The 16,372-nt window shown below is 42.0% G+C and overlaps 1 protein-coding gene across 1 annotated transcript in view; it reads left to right on the top strand.

Moving 5' to 3' along the window:
• Nucleotides 1-6,961: 6,961 nt before the first annotated feature.
• LOC145416758 (uncharacterized) overlaps nt 6,962-16,372 on the top strand; it is a 12,577-nt gene continuing 3,166 nt past the window's right edge. The window contains exons 1-10 of the mRNA XM_080285682.1: nt 6,962-7,015; nt 11,105-11,371; nt 12,386-12,616; nt 12,807-12,990; nt 13,354-13,437; nt 13,935-14,074; nt 14,406-14,542; nt 14,883-15,037; nt 15,400-15,478; nt 15,794-15,956. Of these exons, the coding sequence (XP_080141808.1) occupies nt 6,962-7,015; nt 11,105-11,371; nt 12,386-12,616; nt 12,807-12,990; nt 13,354-13,437; nt 13,935-14,074; nt 14,406-14,542; nt 14,883-15,037; nt 15,400-15,478; nt 15,794-15,956 (1,494 nt within the window). The remainder of the gene's footprint in view (nt 7,016-11,104; nt 11,372-12,385; nt 12,617-12,806; nt 12,991-13,353; nt 13,438-13,934; nt 14,075-14,405; nt 14,543-14,882; nt 15,038-15,399; nt 15,479-15,793; nt 15,957-16,372) is intronic.

The raw sequence follows: 16,372 nt of genomic DNA, 5'->3' as shown, positions 1-16,372 counted from the left end.
GCCCCTTGTTTTATTTTAACGATTCTATGATAACTTTTATGCAAGATATTTATTGTATATATTTTGGTACATAGGCTAACATTTTCTTTTATTAGGTCTCCACACCAAGAAGTTTGTTTTCGTTGTTAATTTTGCAACTGATTAATTAAAATTCGTCATTGATTTGTAGCTACCGAAATTTCGATAACTGACTACCGGAAATTTTTACATCAAATCAAAGATATTTTTCTAAAGGAAGTGCGAAAAAAAATACTATCCTACTACTGTACCTTCCCCAGAGAATTCATTTGTCTTGCGTGTTTGACTCTTATCACCTTAGGATAATTGCCAAGTGAAAGGCTACATTAGGAAGGCAGGGAAGGTGACACCTACGATAATTTTCCCGGCAAGTTACTGTTCGTCTTCGCACGGTTAACGGGATCACTAAAATGGAATACGGGTGAAATGTTAATACGCTTCGATTACGACGGCTAGTTTGTCTTTATCTAACGGAATTGGACCATTCCCACAACATGAATACTAAGTCGTGGTTGCGTGAAATTCAGTGAGCCTTAGTTATAAGGTAAGAACGAGTCTTATTGGTTACTATACCGTTTTTACTCCAACTTGGTGACTGGTCTAAAATAAAGTTCTCTCCATGTTGAATGCCGAGTTGGTACAAGAGATTAACAACAGATTACGATGTTAGTCACAAAAAAGTGATATGGGGAGAATGTAGAGGCATAGTTTTGCCTTATTCTGCCACTGGCCTATATGAAATAAGTTGCAAAACAACGAAAATCTAGGCCAAGTTTAGGTAAAAAGAGTATAGTCACATCCTCCACTCACCTGAGCCGAAAAGAGCATGGGATTTTTGTCACGTGGAAATAAACCGATTATAGTGAGCATCGTTGACGACTGGCCTCAAGTACCTAAAACTTTCTATCCTAAATCTATCACTAATATGACTCTTTTGTTTATTTTTGCTAAGGGACTTTTATTCAGCTTGTTATTGTTGTTGATGATGATGTTGCTGTTGCTGTAGCTCCATGTTCAACTGAAATGTGAACCCAGTGGACTGAAAGCTAAAGCTGCTCCTCTTCAGTGCACCATCTACTGCTTGAGGGAAATGAATTGAGCTGATGGACGTTTGTATTATCGGGCAGTGGATCAGCCCAGCTACATCGGTGGTGTCACCACGTGAAGGTGTCCCTTTCCAGCACCTCACTTCACCATACACCATATCAGCACACTGTGTAGCACTTCCAGCTCCCTCCCCCTCCCTAAAAAAAAACACACATTAAACAAAATTACTGTATCCAAGTCCAAAATAAAAAAACACAAATTGCCATATGCTCGTCGGCTTAGGTGATGTCAAATGCTTCTCTCTTAGCGACTTATTCTGCATACTACACCTTGTAACACCCATGGTACTGGAGAAGGGTGCCTTCACGTGGTGGCACTGATAAGATCGAACGAACCCACTGTCCGGATATACAAAATCCCCTCATCTCCCTTCCTATCCCCCGAATGAAGGATGATGATCTGCAGTAGGAGGGCAGCTTCAACGTATAGTCCACTGGGTTCACAGTCAGGTGATCCCGAGGCTGCGCGAAAAGGAGACGAAGGAAGAAGTTATGTGTTTGTTCCCTTAGTTTGTCTGTCTGTTAACAAAAGTACGTACAAACCAGTGGATAGAACTGATCACATTTTTTTTTTTTTTTCATTATGACCGAGGACCATCAGAGTACCAGGCGATTCAGTTTTTGGCCGAAAAGGGTCATAGGTCATGGGTTAAGGGCAAGGTTAACCCAGTTTTGTCCTGATTTGGGCTAAACCTGATGAAGGGGTTACGGAACAGAAAAGGGTGAAGTGATTTATTTTCGAGAGCCATGGGGTAAAGATACAGGTCACGGAAAGAATCAAGTGCTCGGCCCTTTAAGTTATATAATGTTATTCTGTGTGGACTAGATTTGGTGGTAGAGTTTCAGGATAGCCAAGAATGTACTGGTTCTGTTTTCAAATGTCCGAGACGCCTTGAATATCTTAAGACAGAGAATCAATCGTATATTTTAAGAATTCCACGCTTGAATGGCGGAAGCTGCAGAATCGGCAAGAAAGTACTAACTAGTGTGTGTGTGTGTGTGTGTGTGTGTGTGTGTGTGTGTGTGTGTGTGTGTTTCACTGTCCCGCCCTCGTCAGTCTTCCTCCATGTCTCCCTCCCTCTGCACCTATCCATACAATTTACCTATCATTATATGTGCACACGCCTCTATGATTTGCGTCATAAACTGGTATTACCCGCCAAAATCCCATGTTCTTCCGCATCCGCCCCTCCTGTATGACAGGCGGAAAGTTCCGGATACGCGGCGTAGGAGTCACTAGCCAAATCTAAAGAGGGTAACGTTACTTAACTAAAGGGGCCAGACGTCTCCGTGCGTCTTGATACATTTGTGTGTGTGTGTGTGTGTGTGTGTATATATATATATATATATATATATATATATATATATATATATATATATATATGTGTGTGTGTGTGTGTGTGTGTGTGTGTGTGTGTGTCACATCCGGTCGGAACGACATAACCTACTACCAGGGGTCAGTTTATTGGCTATATGGTTACCACCAACATAATTATCTTATATATTGCAGGGAAGGCGTATTCTCCAGGCTTGGGCCTGGGTGTGGCAATGGCGGTATGAAATTAATAAAAAATGCAGGACATACTATATATTGATAATGTTCAGTGAACCGTCCCCACAACACGCGAGAATTCTCGGAGTGGAAGAACAACGTAATGTATGGACCACCTACACCTAGTATCAAAAAATGCACAAAATGTCACATCAGAAGTATCTGTAATGGCATCCCCAACTCCCATCCCCTATCCGGTTCTCCTAGCGTGAGGTAAGGTAGGGCGTGGTGGAATAAGAAACTGGCGCCCCTGGATGCACCTGGCTTCACTTGTCGGGTGACACTTCTCTCGCCACCATCTTACCCCACCTCGCAAGTGTGAAGACTGAACTTTTTTTTTTTAAATCCAAGACAAAAACATCTTCAAAACGCAAATGAAACTGACACACAAACAATAAAAAGAGGGGGACGACAACTGACATGCAAATCCTCAGATGCACAACTATCTGAAAAAACGGAATTTGCACTAACTTGGCGCCAAAATAAGAAAACTAAAAGTGTATTCGGTGCTTTTTTTTCTACGATGTTGGTGGTGATTCAAGACAGCAGCCATGTAACTGCCGTGTAGGTATCATGTCTGGCGGAACTGTGATATATTAAAAGACATTCGGTTATCTGAGCGAGTGAAGTGGGTGACGTGGGATTACTGCACCAAATTCTCCCCTCAACGTTGTTCACGATCGAAAGCTCTTCTTGGTCGGATGTGTGTATGGAGTACAGAGTGAGTATTGGACTACATGATTTTACAGATAGATAGATAGATAGATATACAGAGAGAGAATGAGGTTGGTTCATTGGCTAACTAATCCCGTTTCCAAATGGAAGCATCCGAATTCCGCTCTCGGGTCAATCAAGCTTTTAGGTGCAGTTTGTATTGCTATTGTTCCTGTTCAAACAATTGTATAAATGGGAACCTGAATGTAACATCAACTGTTGCGGATCTTTTTCCAGGGGAAGATTGGAACTTAGCAAAACACTTACAGTGTGCCTCAGTGACTCTCCAGCAGTCAGCTTCAGTAAAACAGAAAAAAAAAAGAAAGAAAGAGGAAATAGAGAAAGAAATCAGTATTCTAATCCTTAGTATCCTTTAATTACCTCCGGCAACGAAGTTAGGGGACGATATGTGTTCACTCGCGTCTGTCAATGTATGAGATATCTTAAAGAAAAAAAAAGATATGTTATCGGATTTTAATGAAATCTGGTGGATAAATGGACAGCGGGTCAAGGAAAAGCTAGTTACAAATTAAGGTGGATCCGGATCCGGATTCAGGAACAAAACATAAATTTCATTTGCATCGACGAAGGTATGCCATCTCTGAAATTGTGTAGCCTAACAGAGCAGACCAAGGTTCCTTGCTTGACTATGGGAGACCGCCAAAGTATTCGTCTGGTAGGAAAGGGATATAACAACAGTAAATCTTTATTTTTATTGGCGTTCTAGGAATTGAGTTTCACTATTAATTTCTAGTATTATAGATCATATAACAGTGTTCATAATAATAACTATATTGTAGTTTATTCACTTTAGCTTGGCGGAGATTCTTGTCTTTTTGCAGCTTGCTGTTCGTAGTTCGGTGGTGGAGTAAGACAATACTGCGACTCTTCGTCTTTGGCAGAGGGCCTCCTCATGACTAGCACCATACTAAATGTCTTGTTATTGCTCAGCATTCATGATGGAGAGACTGCAATTTTACGCCTAAGTAAAGTGAACAGAGTGTAGATTCCTGTTGCTGTTGTTGTTTAGCCCCAGGTTCTTATGAAACGTAAACCTAGTGGACTCCAAGCTAAAGTTACCCTTCTCCTGTGGGACTGGGAATTGTGGGACGTTCGTAACACTGAAGTCACCCAGTTATATCTGTGCCACTAAATGAAGGCGACTCTCTCTAGCACTAACTTGTAAAATGTTATATAAAAAGGCAGATATTTTCCGCCATATTAAGTGTTCTGAAACCAGTTTGTTCTGATATAACTTCCTCCCCCCCCTTCTCTCTCTCTCTCTCTCTCTCTCTCTCTCTTCCTGTGAGCTGGGATTACGTTCAAGGAATGCATTAGAATTTTACGTACTGACGACTCTTGTTTTTGCTCTCTGACACATACTTTTCTTTCGGCTGTATGATTGACCTGTCACCTTTGTAGGAGTAGTAGTTGCTGTATTAGTAGTCGTAGTAGTAGTAATAGTAGTAGTAACAGTAGTAGCAGTAGCAACAACAGTACTAGTGGTAGTAGTAGTAGCAGCAGCGGTCTCCCCCTACCCTTCCCCACTTTGTGTAATTCCAGTTTTTCGTCGGAGTGAGAGAAAATGAATATCAGAACCTAAATATAATAATAATAATAATAATAATAATAATACAGTAAGTCAAAACTGTATGGGGAATGGTGATGGGGTGGGTGGGGGGATGAGGGTGGAGGTGTGTATGTACAGTATATATATATGGATGGCCGATTATCTGGGTGCTTTTTCCCTCCTGCTGGTCTCCCCCTACCCCTCCCCACCCCATCATAGTCCCCCTAATGCTCCAGATTCAGGCACTTTGCTAGACAGACACATGCATAGGAGAGAAGACGGGATTCTGCGATTTTTACACGCACATCCACTCACAAGGGATCGTGTAAAGTGACTAGGAACTCTTCTTGCTATACTCATTTTACTTTAACCTGGCCTAAAAAGTGCCATCTATCTCCGTCTTTAATCTTAAGTTTTAACAATGTATTAACTCTCGAATATCAAGCTAGAAGAAAAACGATTGGATGGAAGGAATGTATTAGAGCCACAGTACAAACACCTTACTGTCCTATTTTGTGTTATATTAAATCCTTATAAATCCTTCAAATATCGCCATAGACTATAGATAACGTACAAAAAGGATATTAATCATCCATATCCAAAACTAAATCGCTAAGAAAGATGTACTAGGGAACCTCCTTACCCGATGAGAATACGGATCTAGGGTTATGGAATATTTTGATTTATTCCTTTCTCCCCCCCCTCTCTCTCTCTCTCTCTCTCTCTCTCTCTCTCTCACACACACACACACACACACACACACACACACTAACAAATGCACCTTCCCCACTCCATCCCCCAACACAGCTAGTCATGGGGAAAGTGGAGTACGTGCAATGAGCCGGGGTTTGGTACAGTACTCCACAATACAGGATGGTCCATATATAACGCTCCTCTTTCTCTCAGTCTCACGATTCCTAATGTGTTGCAGGGACGGCTCATTTAGCGTAATCAGAGTCTATGCAGCTTCATTTATCCGTTTCCCACTGCCACACTCACACCCACACCAGCAGACTGAGCCATCCCCAGAATATGCAAGATACCACCAGGCGAGTTTTTAGTGAAGCGTTTTTTATGAACCATCTTGTATATATCTATGTACTGGAGAGAAGCAGAAGTTAAGGTGGAAGGATAATATCAATATTCACTGGACAACGCAAAGGAACACTAGAATATGATGCTAGTCACGAAGAAGTGTTATGGAGAGGCTGTAGAGATGTAGTAATATCATGCTGCTGAGCCGTGTGGAGTAAGCTGTAAAAAGGACGAAAAACTGGGCCAAGTTAAGGTGCAAAGAGTATAGCAATGTTCATAATATAACATAAACACACAAGTAGAAATATTGTGTGTTGTTTCTGCCTACACCGTACTTGAGGTGAGTGTCAATCGTGTAATTTATGGCTCTGTGGGTGAGTACGATCTAGATTATAGAGGTATCATGCGTCTTGACACCTACAGTACATCTCTGTAATTCACCGGCTCGGTCAGGATCACTTGATGGTCGTGATCGTCAGCTTTTACCCTCCCGGAAGGGAGCTGAGAGCTCATATAGTCCGATCTAAGGGCAAGGCTGTGACCTTCACCCACGCACACACCCGTCCCCTTGCTCAAGGGGGACAGTAACCACCCACTTCGTCAATGAAACTTTTCGCAACCTGAGCGAGGCGCGAACTCTCGTCCACCAGTTGGCAAGCGAGAACGTTACCACTGCACCAGCGAGCGGTATGTGTGTGTGTGTGTGTGTGTGTGTGTTTAACTCCTTCACTACGATGACGTGCTGTAATTCATTCTTCTTTATACTAGATAGTTCATTCTAAGGGGAAATCTTGAACTAAAACAGTTAATTATTTCCTTCAATACCTCCTTCACATATACTGTATTAGATTCTCCTATTAATCTGAACAAACTCACAAGGCGAACAAGACTCAAAGTAAGACGTCCACGGCTGCAAAGACTAAGGGAAATTTCAGACTTAACATGCAGTACGCATCGTAGAACACGATGATGGAATTAAATAGATTCTTCTCATATTCCCCGACATATGACACAGAGAAGGTTGGATCAGCTACGCCTAAAAACAGTTACAGAAAACGGAAGTGTGCAATTACAGAGAACGGAAGAATAATATAGGTAGCTAATCAAAACGGAGGAAGCAGCGTTCTGTACTGTTATATTGTGTTCGTTTAGGAGGGGTTGGGTGTGTGTGTTCTGTGAAGCATACTGGGTTGTGCGGATTACCAGTTTTATTGCGGATCGTCTTCACGCTGCCTCTCATCCAGTTATATATTGATTTCGTCGCCACTGCACTGAATCTCTTGCGGTTCTCTCTATTTATATACCCTGCCTATTTATCCATCCATCCATCATCCACCCATCCATCCATCCAGCCATCCATTAATCATCCATCCATCCTTCTATCTGTCTATTTATCTATCTATCTGTCTGTCTGTCTGTCCTTTTCTGTCTGCTCAGGATCGTAGTGGTCGGGAGATAGGATAATCAGTCCTGACACGAAAGAACTGCCTCGCTCTTCCCTGAGCGGCATTGTGTGAATAATAAACCCCAACCAACCCTAGGGTCATGTAAACCCTTTGAATAGGCTACCGACTGGCGCGCCATAATCCACTACACCACAAGGCGTCATATATATATATATATATATATATATATATATATATATATATATATATATATATATATATATATATATATATATACACCGCCAAACACAGTAAATAGCTTCATGAGGAAGCGATTTTACTCGTCACCCAGTATAGCCACTTGAAGTAGCGCTACATAGAATGAATGGGTAATGGCCGCCCCTTTTGCTCTGGTATAAATAGGAAATAAATTTTCCAGTAATCATATTCCCATAATAAACGAAAAAAAAAATCCTTTCCCAAATTATGCTCATAGATTACTTTAAAGCAGATATCTAAATAACAACACAAACTTTTCTCTTTTTTTTTTTTTTTTCAGCATTTTAGACTGATAAAAAATTTGATTAGTTTCGAAATAATGGGTCATGCTATTTCGCAACTTTACTTATGCGAGACTAAATGAAAATATACTTCTACAAGTTGACCTTTCCATACGTTAGGGAATGATAAAATGAATATTATAGTAGTAGTAGTAGTAGTAGTAGTAGTAGTAGTAGTAGTGGTAGTAGTAGTAATAGCAGTGATAGTAAAAGTAGCAGCAGTATTATAAGCAATCCCAGGCTCGTCTGAACGTGAACCCAGTAGATTGCAGGTCGATGTTGCCCTTCTTCCGCAGTCCACTATCCTCATTTCAGGTGTAGAAAGGGACCTGAGGGACGTTCACATAGCCGGGCAGCTCCACCACCCAGTCAATATCGGTGCCACCACATGAAGGCGTCCCTCTCCATCGCTATATGATAGAGGTGGGGAGGGACGGTAGCTGGTATGGGGGAGGGAAGGGGTAGGGGAGAGGATGGGGTGTTGTAACGGAATACTGGGTGTGTCTGTACGTGTGAGTGTAATGGTAGGCTCACATCCATAATTAAGACGCACACACACACACACACACACACACACACACACACACACACACACACACACGATCGAAGTCACACATACATTTAATTAAGAACTCGTATCCTACACATAAATGGACACGCACACACACACACACACACACACGATCAAGCGCGCACACATACATGTAAATACGAACTGGCATCCTACACATTTATGCGCACACACAGCCTCTAGTCTAGTGATACATCCTTAAAGACAAGTGGCACATACACATGGAGGACGTACACACTCATGCAGCTATCGAACAGGAACCACATACATCATCATCATCACCATCATCACCATCATCATTACCATCATCACCATCATTATCATTATCATTATCACCGCCACCGTCATCATCATCATTATTACCATCATCATCATCATCACCATTTTTTTTTATTCTGTCATGTCGGTTGTTAACCTCCAGTCTTATCGAATCACTAGTTTTCATCTTGCCATCTTGTCCTCTGTCTGCCTCTTCTCCCAGTTGCCACCCCGTTCTCTTGGTTAGCTGTGTGTGTGTGTGTGTGTGTGTGTGTGTGTGTGTGTGTGAGAGAGAGAGAGAGAGAGAGAGAGAGAGAGAGAGAGCGAGAGGAAGAAGAGGACGAATAAGAGGAAGAAGAAGAAAAAGAGATGATGATGATGGTAATGATGATGATAATGATGGCGACCAACATCAACAGCAACAACACAAGCACACATTTCTCCCATCCAACGACGTAGTTTTTATGTGACGTCGTTGCTGGTTAAAAACGTCAACAAATACACATTGGCCAGATAGGAGGGCCTTGAGAAGAGAGGCTGCATAGAACGTGTGTGTGTGTGTGTGTGTGTGTGTGTGTGTGTGTGTGTGTGTTTTACGAGCCTATAACGAGAGCCTCTATTTTTATCAAGGCCCACAGCGCCTCCCTCAGTCATTATCATTATAATTATTCTCTTCCTCCTTCTCCTCCTCCCGCACATCATCATTATCATCAACCTCCTCCTGCTCCTCTTCCATCACCATCAGTACAACTACTGCCTCCTGCTCCTGCTCCTCCTCCTCCTCCTCCTCATCATCATCATCATCATCATCATCGTCATCATCATCATCATCATCATCATCTAATCCATTTCACCACTAATAAATAAGGCTAGTAATAATAATAATAATAATAATAATAATAATAATACATTAGAAATAAAGCAAAATAGTACTCCCCTTCCGCATAACCCCTTATAACCTCTCCATTTATTTCATTTCTTCTCATTATTTTTCCTTGGTTTTTCTACAGTATTTTTTTCCCCTTTCGAGGAGGTAGTTTTTTTTTTTTATTCTGAGAGAGAGAGAGAGAGAGAGAGAGAGAGAGAGAGAGCAAAGTATACCCCTCACTATGCACCCCGCCTTATCATTTTCCGGTCTCTCTCCCCACCCTTCCCTCCAGTCCCATCTTTTTCTGGGGAATTAACTCAGTATATCGGTCGTTGTAAGAATGGCGCCGACACACCCATAAGCCTTAACAAGTATAATCCTTTTGCAGCTTCCAAAAATGTTTATTCATTTATCTATCTGTTTATTTACTCGTATTTATTTGTTTATTTGTTTCTATTTTAAGCATCTAGCCCGATTCTCCATGGCTGTCTAAAGGCCTATACTCTGAAGCCGCTAATACATAACCTTTACACTAAAACACAGTTGACAAAAATCTATATTACTCTATATTCTTCTTCTTCTCTCTCCCCCTCTCTCTCTCTCTCTCTCTCTCTCTCTCTCTCTCTCTCTCTCCATCATTAACCCTACACGGGCATAACACCGTAACATCAACAGTTACTCACATTTCGGATTCTCTCTCTCTCTCTCTCTCTCTCTGGTAGTTGTAGTAGTAGGAGTCTATTATTATTATATTGCTAGTAGTAGTAGCAATAGTAGTAGTAGAAGCAGCAACAATAGCAGTAGCAGCAGCAATCTTAGTAGTAGTAGTGGTAGTGGTACGGTAGTAGTAGTAGTAGTAGTAGTAGTAGCAAGAACAGTAGTAACAATATCAATAATAATATTTCTTTTTCATCTTTCCAGAATAATGGAGGACAGAGGGAGACGACCAGAGGCCCTGGTTACTTTAGCGGTGTTATTAGTGCGTATTTATTATCTTTAGTAGAAGTAGTAGTTGTATTATCATTATTATTATTATTATTATTATTATTATTTTTAATACCTCCCTTTTCCTTGGGGGAAGCAGCCTAGGTATATAGATAGATTATTATTATTAGTAGTAGTAGTAGCAGCAGTAGTACTGGTAGTAGTAGCAGTAGTAATAGTAGTAGTAGTAGCAGTAGCAGTAGTAGTAGTGGTAGTAGTCGTGGTAGTATTTCTATTATCATTATTATTATTAATATTATTATTATTATTATTATTGCAGAAATGTGTTTTGTGTACAATTTATCAGAAAGATATGCTTAAGGTAGAATGTATTGCAGAATCGTATTTAATGTATATAGTGCTAGTCATTACTCGTTATCAGTCACGTCGAGGTTAATAATTATATGCTTATCAGTTCTCTCTCTCTCTCTCTCTCTCTCTCTCTCTCTCCCAGTCAGTCTCATTCTCAATTATCACTTTCAGGTTATAAGCAAACTCGTAGCTCCCACGGCGGGCGATTCCTCCCACACCACCCTCTTCGTCACGCTGCCCACGCCTGTTTGGGATGCCGTGCCCACCATCTACCCCACCACGGACATCCATACGTACACCACGGATCAGGACAGCACTGAAGGGGGATCCACGGACACGGACAGCCCAACCGCCCCCGCCACCACGGACGCTGAGGTGTGGGAGGGAGGGAATGAGGCGCGGTCCGCACTCCTTCGCCCCCCGCCCGAAGACAATCAGGTTCGAGGCGCTCAGAGACAATTCAGTTTATTATTTTTTTAGTTTATTTTGAGTTATTTCAGGTCATTCCAGGTCATTCCAGGTTATTCCAAGTCATTCCAGGTCATTCCTGGCCATTCCAAGTCATTACGAGTCATTTCAAGTCAGTCCAGGCTATTACGAGTTATTCCAGTCCATACCATTCCGAGTCATTCAAGGCCTCTCTCTCTCTCTCTCTCTCTCTCTCTCTCTCTCTCTCTCTGATGCTTTATCTCCACGTTGTTGGTACAGTCCCCTCATGCTGAAAAGTTGCTCTAAATCTGAATAAATCCGTCTGGTGGGAATAGAAGTAAGACAATAAATAAATAAGATCGTAGCACAGCCTGTATTGATAAGATACTGCTAGCAGATTAGCAGGGAACACTTGTATTTCAATGACCGATAATGTTTACAGTGTTAAAAATTTGTAATACTGACCGCTGAAATGGTATCACCCGTTCGCTGTAGAATTTTTAACTACGCTCGCATCTCCTGTACAGATAATATTCATAAGCCCGTATTCTCACAGGTTAAGAAAGCTCCCTAACACCTCTTTCTTAACGATTTATTTTCCAGACTGTTCATATTTTCAATATGGACATAGGTTGCTTGAATGACACTTTTTACTCTGACTTGGCCAAGTTAGGCCAAGTTAAAGTTATTGTAGAAGACGAACTCAGTGTTCTTACAGTACATTCGTAGTTTGAAGAAAAATGATTTTTTTGCATTAGCAGTTGAGTACACCTGCAATAAGATAAACAAATCACTTATATTTTGAAGACAGGTGACGCTTGAGTTAAAGACCCTGGTAACATTTTTATTAATATTTTTTCGAGTTTGAGTTAATTAAAGACCTTGGTTACGTTTTAATTAATATTTTTCGAGCTTGAGTTGATTAAAGACCTTGGTTAGGTTTTAATTAATATTTTTCGAGCTTCAGTTAATTAAAGGCCATGGTTACTTTTTTATTAATATTCTTTTGTATCCTCCACGCAGATGACTTTCCTAGCAGACGATCACAGCGCCGCCTCCCGCATCCCGGACCTCATGGGCGTGGCTGCGGGCGTGGGGGCGGGCGTGGGTGTCGGGGGCGGGGGCGTGGTGAAGGGCGTCAGTCCTTCCCTCTTCCCCAAGACCCGCACAAGACCCCTCAAGCCACAACCAGGAGCCAGTCCAAGACGCAACACTGGACGCGGGGATTTTATGGATGCCAAGCCGGATTTAGAGGTTAGCAATTGAGGTCATAGACAGATAGATAGAAAAACAGAGAGTAGATAAATAGATAGATAGATAGACAGACAGATAGATAGATAGACTGATACTGCAGCCCATACCTGCATCCTTCTCCCTCCTTCCCTGCCCTATTGATCTTCGTGTGGTCGATAGGTACTAATTTAATTTTTTCTTCTCCCATCAGGTTGGATCCCGCCACCATTACAGCTCCTACCCCCATCGCTCCCCGCCCCCCCTCCTGCGACGCCCCCCATCGGCCCTCCCGCCCCCTCACCACTCAGTCATCGACAAGCAGGACCCCCTCGCCCACTACCTCCTCAGACCCAACCCTCTCACCAGGCCCTTCCACAATTTGACCCGCGTCCTTAGTAAGTTGAAAGAAAGAAAGGGAGGAAGGGTACTAAGTATAAGCAAAGTAAATCGCATAGGAAAACGTGTTAATTATTTTGGTAACACAGGATACGGTAGTAAGTTGTAATAAGCCAAAGAAATCGCTTAAGAAAAGGTGTTAATGATTTTGGTAACGCAGAGTAGGACAGTAAGTTGTAATAAGCAACAACAACAAAAATCGCTTAGGAAAAGGTGTTAGGGACTTACTTAACCAACAAGAATACAGGCTCATATCTAAATCCTCCAGTTTGAAAAGAAAAATATCATACTAAGTTCATAAAAAGTTAGAAGATAATTAAAAAGTGTCTGCTTATATGCCCGAAATTCTCCCGCCTTCTCAGACATCGAAGCGGAGTGCCAGGATGATTTTATGCGGATACATGTGCGGTTCAATGGCTCCTTCACGGGACTTATATATTCGTCAGGTGAGTGTGGCGTGCTCTCTCTCTTCTGCTTTCTCTCTTCAGTTCTTATTTGCATACGTATTAGAATTAAGGCCTGAGGCATAGAGGTTTAAGGAGCCGCTCGGGGTGAATAAGTGCTTTTCCTCATCCGTCACATTTCCTGCAGACTCCTACAGACCATCAAGGCTGGCACAGGTTGCATAGTAACGATGCTGTGTTTGGGTGGTAATGGTGTAGACGGCATCAGTGAATAACAAACCTTTCTCAGGCAGTCATGCGAGGGATTCTGACAATTGCATGGCCGTGTGCAGTATGCCTTGCCACGCCACTCAGATACGCCAGTATATGCAAACTAAAAGAAGCCTTTGTCCCTCGTCTAATTTTTAAGTAACCTTCAAGTCATCTTCAGAAGGCTTACCAGGAATCACTTTTCACATTTCTTGCGTTTTATATCATTACATCTAAAAATATGATAGAAATGTGACACTGCATTCTGCCCCTCCCCTCCCCCCCCCCAGGGTACGCATACGACGGTGAGTGCATCTACGTGAATGGGTCAGGGCGGATGGACTACAGCTTCTACATCGAGCTGAACCGCTGCGGCACACTGAACGACAACCACAAGGGTGTGCACAACATCAGGGGCAGACAACCATCGGTGAGGCATGGCGGGGGGTACAGGAATTCAAGTGATGATGATGATGATGGCGGTGGTGGTGGTGGTGGTGTAGATGATGGTGATAATGATAAATGATGATAATGATGGTGATGGCAATGATAACTCAACCTAATCCCTCTCTCCACTAGCTGCTGTTATTGTTGTTGTTAATAATTAGGAGGAGGAGGAGGAGGAGGCAACCTATTCGTAACATAACCTCTCTCTCCACCTGTTACTGTTATTGTTGTTGAGATGTTGCCTATGCTGATGATAATGATGCTGATGATGAAGTAACGTAACCAAACCTCTCTCGCCCTATCCCCCTGTACAGAAGAACACTATGTGGAACACTCTGACGGTCCAATACAACCCGCTGATAGAGGAGGTGTGGGACGAGCACTTCAAGGTGACGTGTGAATATGGATATGATTTTTGGAAGACCGTCACATTCCCCTTCTTGGATGTCGAGTGAGTATGGTGGTTGAGAGAGAGAGAGAGAGAGAGAGAGAGAGAGAGAGAGAGAGAGAGAGCATCTGTGTTTAGACAAGAAACAGGGGCAGGGTCTCAGCATTTTACTTATTCATTTATTTTATTATTAATAATAATATTATTATTGTTATAATTATTATTTCTGCTACTGCTACTGCTGCTATTATTATCATTACTACTACTACTGCTAATACTACCATCAGTATTACTACTACCGCTGCTATTATTATTATTTTCATTCTTACTATTACTACCACTTCTACAACTATTACCATCACACAAAAACAAAGCCAACCCTCCCTTCTCCTTATTTCGCCAGGGTGCAGACGGGCAACCCCGTGGTGTTCACGCTGACGCCTCCAGAGTGCCACATGGAGATCAGGAACGGCCTTGGCACCACCGGCACGAGGGTCACCGGGCCTGTGCGTGTTGGCGACCCCCTTACCCTGGTCATCTTTATGCGGTCAGAGTTTGGTGAGGATGCAGATAGTTTTATTATTGTCATTATTATTATCATAACTTTATTTATTCGTTTAATTATAGTTGTTCTTGTTTTTATTATTTTTTTTGTGGTTGTTGGCTGAACTGTAGACATGCACTTAAAAATACTTGCATTAAAAAAAATTGTATCTGATGTTTGTAAGGTGTGATAGGGTGTGAGGGGACGAGCATGGTAGAGAGGCGTGTTTTTTGCGCGGATGCGTGATGGCGCCTCAGGATTAGGTGTCTAACAGTAATGTTCATGGTTCTCCCCCCCCCCTTCTCTCTCTCTCTCTCTCTCTCTCTCTCTCTCTCTCTCTCTCTCTCTCCCCACTAACTGCCTCTTCCATCGCCAGAGGGGTTCGATCTCGTGGTTAGTGACTGTTTTGCTCACAACGGAGGAAACAAAAGAATAGCGCTCATCGACCATTATGGGTGAGTTATTATTATTATTATTATTATTATTATTGTTGTTGTTGTTGTTGTTGTTGTCGTTGTTGTCGTTGTTGTTATCGTTATTATTATTATTATTATCATCTGTATTGGTATTAGTATTAGTATTAGTATCATTATTATTGTTATTATTATTATTATTATTATTATTATTATTATTAATATATCTACTACGAATACAAGTATTACTGCTGCTACTACTATTACTGCTACTGCTGCTGCTACTACTACTACTACTGCTACTACTACCAATACCACTACTACTACTGCTACATTACCACCAACCACCTCCCCCAGATGCCCCGTAGACGAGTCCTTGATCAGCCACTTCGAGGGAGAAAGAACTCGAGACGGAGCCTTCCAAACCCAAGTATATGCTTTTATGAAGACCTTTAGATTTACCGGATCACCCGCCCTCTACCTCGAGTGTGACGTTAGGATGTGCCATGGAGACTGTCCGGTGGGTGGAGAGAGAGAGAGAGAGAGAGAGAGAGAGAGAGAGAGAGAGAGAGAGGGAGTGAGAATTGTGTCACTTTTTTATTTTTTTGTTCCTGTATAATAGATAATTTGGTAAGATCTTAGGCTTGTAAATCTGCATCTGTCGTCAGAATTTTGATACTGTTTTCTGCCTACCAATCCTCCTTTTTCTTTTCATCATGGCCCAGATTTCGTCCTTCTGCAGTTTATTTCACGTAGCTTAGCACTTCTTCGTGACAGGAGCCATACAATGGAGTTAATGTTCTCTTCCAGCTCAGTATTCAAGACGGAGAGATGGCAATTTTGGATCAAGTTGGAGTAAAAGGAGTATAGTGATTGTTGCCTATGCGTCACCTAACACATACTGACTGTGTGTGTGTGTGTGTGTGTGTGTGTGTG

This window comes from Coenobita brevimanus, chromosome 107 (genome assembly GCF_032717465.1).
Source record: "Coenobita brevimanus isolate Jiangsu-jjx chromosome 107, ASM3271746v2, whole genome shotgun sequence".
NCBI lineage: Eukaryota > Metazoa > Arthropoda > Malacostraca > Decapoda > Coenobitidae > Coenobita > Coenobita brevimanus.
Note: the sequence above shows the minus strand (reverse complement) of the source record. Positions and strands in the feature narration are given on the sequence as shown.